The following is a 2,500-nucleotide window of genomic DNA, read 5'->3' on the forward strand; positions in this document are numbered from 1 at the left end:
ACATATGGGAAGATCTTGAAAGAGCCAATGCTCTTACAACACATTTCATTTTCTTCTACTATGAAAAACCAAGAGAAGGTTGAATAGAGCAAGGTTAAGCTCAAAACAAGCTACCAAATTTGCTAGTTACATCGGGTAAGGTATGTCTTTATCCGCCACGTTTGATATCCTTTCAACTCAGGTAGTGCGGATGAAGTCATCGTTTTCATTTCAACGCATTTTCGACTGCCCACACAGTCAAATGCTGATTTGCATTTGTATCCACTTTGTAGCGTTTTTGAATCGATGTGTTTTCGATGAAAACGCTCAGCGTTCTAGTGTGAACAGAAGCCCTAAACGTATCGAAATGTATGCGTTTTCAAACGAAAACGCATCAGTGACAGGGCCTAAATCTCTAGAGAGGCAAGAAACACAATCATAATCCCACCACAGATCTACGGATCTTGCTAAGTGTTGAAGGTTAAAGGCTTTTAATATTTAACTTACGTCAAGTATTTATCCCGTATGAGGTCATATCTCTTTGTTTTGGAGTTAAAAGCACTTCGGTTCCCATTAGCATGTTGAGCTTTATCGTATCGATCGACATCATAACGGCCTGGCCCAACAGGATTCTGGAAAATAAAATAAAATAAGATAAATAAATAAGATAAAGCCGTCATCAGAAACACCATCATCTTGGTTGTCTTTAGTTTCCTTCACAACGGGATTGAATCAATTTCAGGTCATTTCATGAAACGCAAAATAGATAAATACTAACCACTGACTAACCGAGCTCGAGGGCCATACTGGGGAATATCGGCCCGAGGTCGTGGCAATATGGGCCCAGCGCAGCGAGGCCTGTACAAAAACGATAGAGGGCCAATATTCCCCACTAATGTCCCAAGCAAGTGAGGTTATTCAGTTGTTTATTATATAGCATCGTTTCTTTGAGCGATTAGACACTTCTCCGATTGGTGAATGTTCGTAATCTTCGTCTTCCATCAGTGAACTTTGAACGGTAACCTTTTACATGAAAAACTTAATAAAATTCCGCTTGCTATAATTGCACCATTGCGATGAAAATATTAAATTCCACTTTTAAAAAATTGTGATTCGCTCAACTTGAATTTACGGAATTGGAGCGTTTCCATGGTAATGTAAAATCAGGACCGAAACCTAGCCAATCAGAACTTGCTCCATTTAGCCTGAGATAACGATGACCATAATGATAATGATAACGATAACGTTAACGATAACTGTTATGATGACGATGATGACGATGATGATGATGATGATGATGATGATGATATAAATAATAATGAACTTTAAGTGTCAAGTGTATTAATAGCTCTGGGGCATTAATTGGGGACACTGTACAGAATAACAACAACAACAACAACAATCAAACAATCAACAATCAAGTCAGATTAACTTAACCCATTGACTCCCAGGGGTTCCCTATTGACGAGTAAAATATTCCGGCGTTAAACAGAGTAAAATATTAAGTCTGGCCAGTTTAGGCCGGTTTGGACGTCAAAGGGTTAACCCATTGACTCCCGGGGGTTCCCCATTGACGAGTAAAATCGTCTGGCGTTAGACAGAGTAAAATATTCTGGCGTTAGACAGAGTAAAATATTGTCTGGCCAGTTTAGGCGGGTTTGGACGTCAAAGGTTAATGGGGAGTGACGGATTAAACTCATATCAAATCACAGGTTGTTTTTTTAGGAGAAGGGAAAACCGGAGTAGTACCCGGAGAAAAACCTCTGGGTGCAGAGTAGAGAACCAACAAACACAACCCACATAAGACGCCGAGTCGCCGAGTATGGGAATCGAACCCGGGACTCATTGGTGGGAGACGAGTGCTCTCACCACTACGCCATCTCTCTACTATAAAAATAATGTAGAAGAAAACAATGCAATAACCACTAAAACGGTTGGAAAGATATAATATAAATATTGCAAAGCCAAAGAGATGTATGGATCACCAAAAAAAAAAACTACAACAAAAAACAAGACGATTGAATTGAAAAAAGCTGGCCAGACCTTTTTTTGAGTTTATGACAACTCGCTTGCTCGGAAAGTTGTTTTCGTCGAGGATCACCTTATTTGTGGTGTAACGGTTGTATTAAAGGTATTCCATATATTGCCTTTACAAGGTGAGAAATTGTAGTAACCACACATTTCCCCAAATCAACCCCAATATACCAATGCATAGTCATCAACACTGTCATCTTCAAAATCACAAATACCGACACGATCATTCTCGCATCATTACAGCCAGTTCAAGATTCTTATTATCATTATCACTGTTATCGCCATCAAAGTTCGCAGCACCGTCTGCAGCATCGTAATGTATCGTCGTACATCATGCCTTCATCTAATGCATCATCGTCATCACCATCATCACCATCATTGACATCATCGTCGTCATCGTCATCATCGTTGGCATCATCGTCGTCATCATCATCGTCATCATCATCGTCGTCGTCATCGTCATCGTCATCCTCAATCATGCAACGTC

At 40.0% G+C, this 2,500-nt stretch overlaps 1 protein-coding gene across 1 annotated transcript in view; it reads right to left on the reverse strand.

Moving 5' to 3' along the window:
• The window catches only part of LOC137973700 (ciliary microtubule-associated protein 2-like), a 16,394-nt gene that overhangs the window by 2,009 nt on the left and 11,885 nt on the right, over nt 1–2,500 (reverse strand). Inside the window, exon 11 of the mRNA XM_068820572.1 lies at nt 487–611. Coding sequence (XP_068676673.1) covers nt 487–611 — 125 coding nt within the window. The remainder of the gene's footprint in view (nt 1–486; nt 612–2,500) is intronic.

This window comes from Montipora foliosa, chromosome 10, assembly GCF_036669935.1.
Source record: "Montipora foliosa isolate CH-2021 chromosome 10, ASM3666993v2, whole genome shotgun sequence".
Classification (NCBI taxonomy): domain Eukaryota; kingdom Metazoa; phylum Cnidaria; class Anthozoa; order Scleractinia; family Acroporidae; genus Montipora; species Montipora foliosa.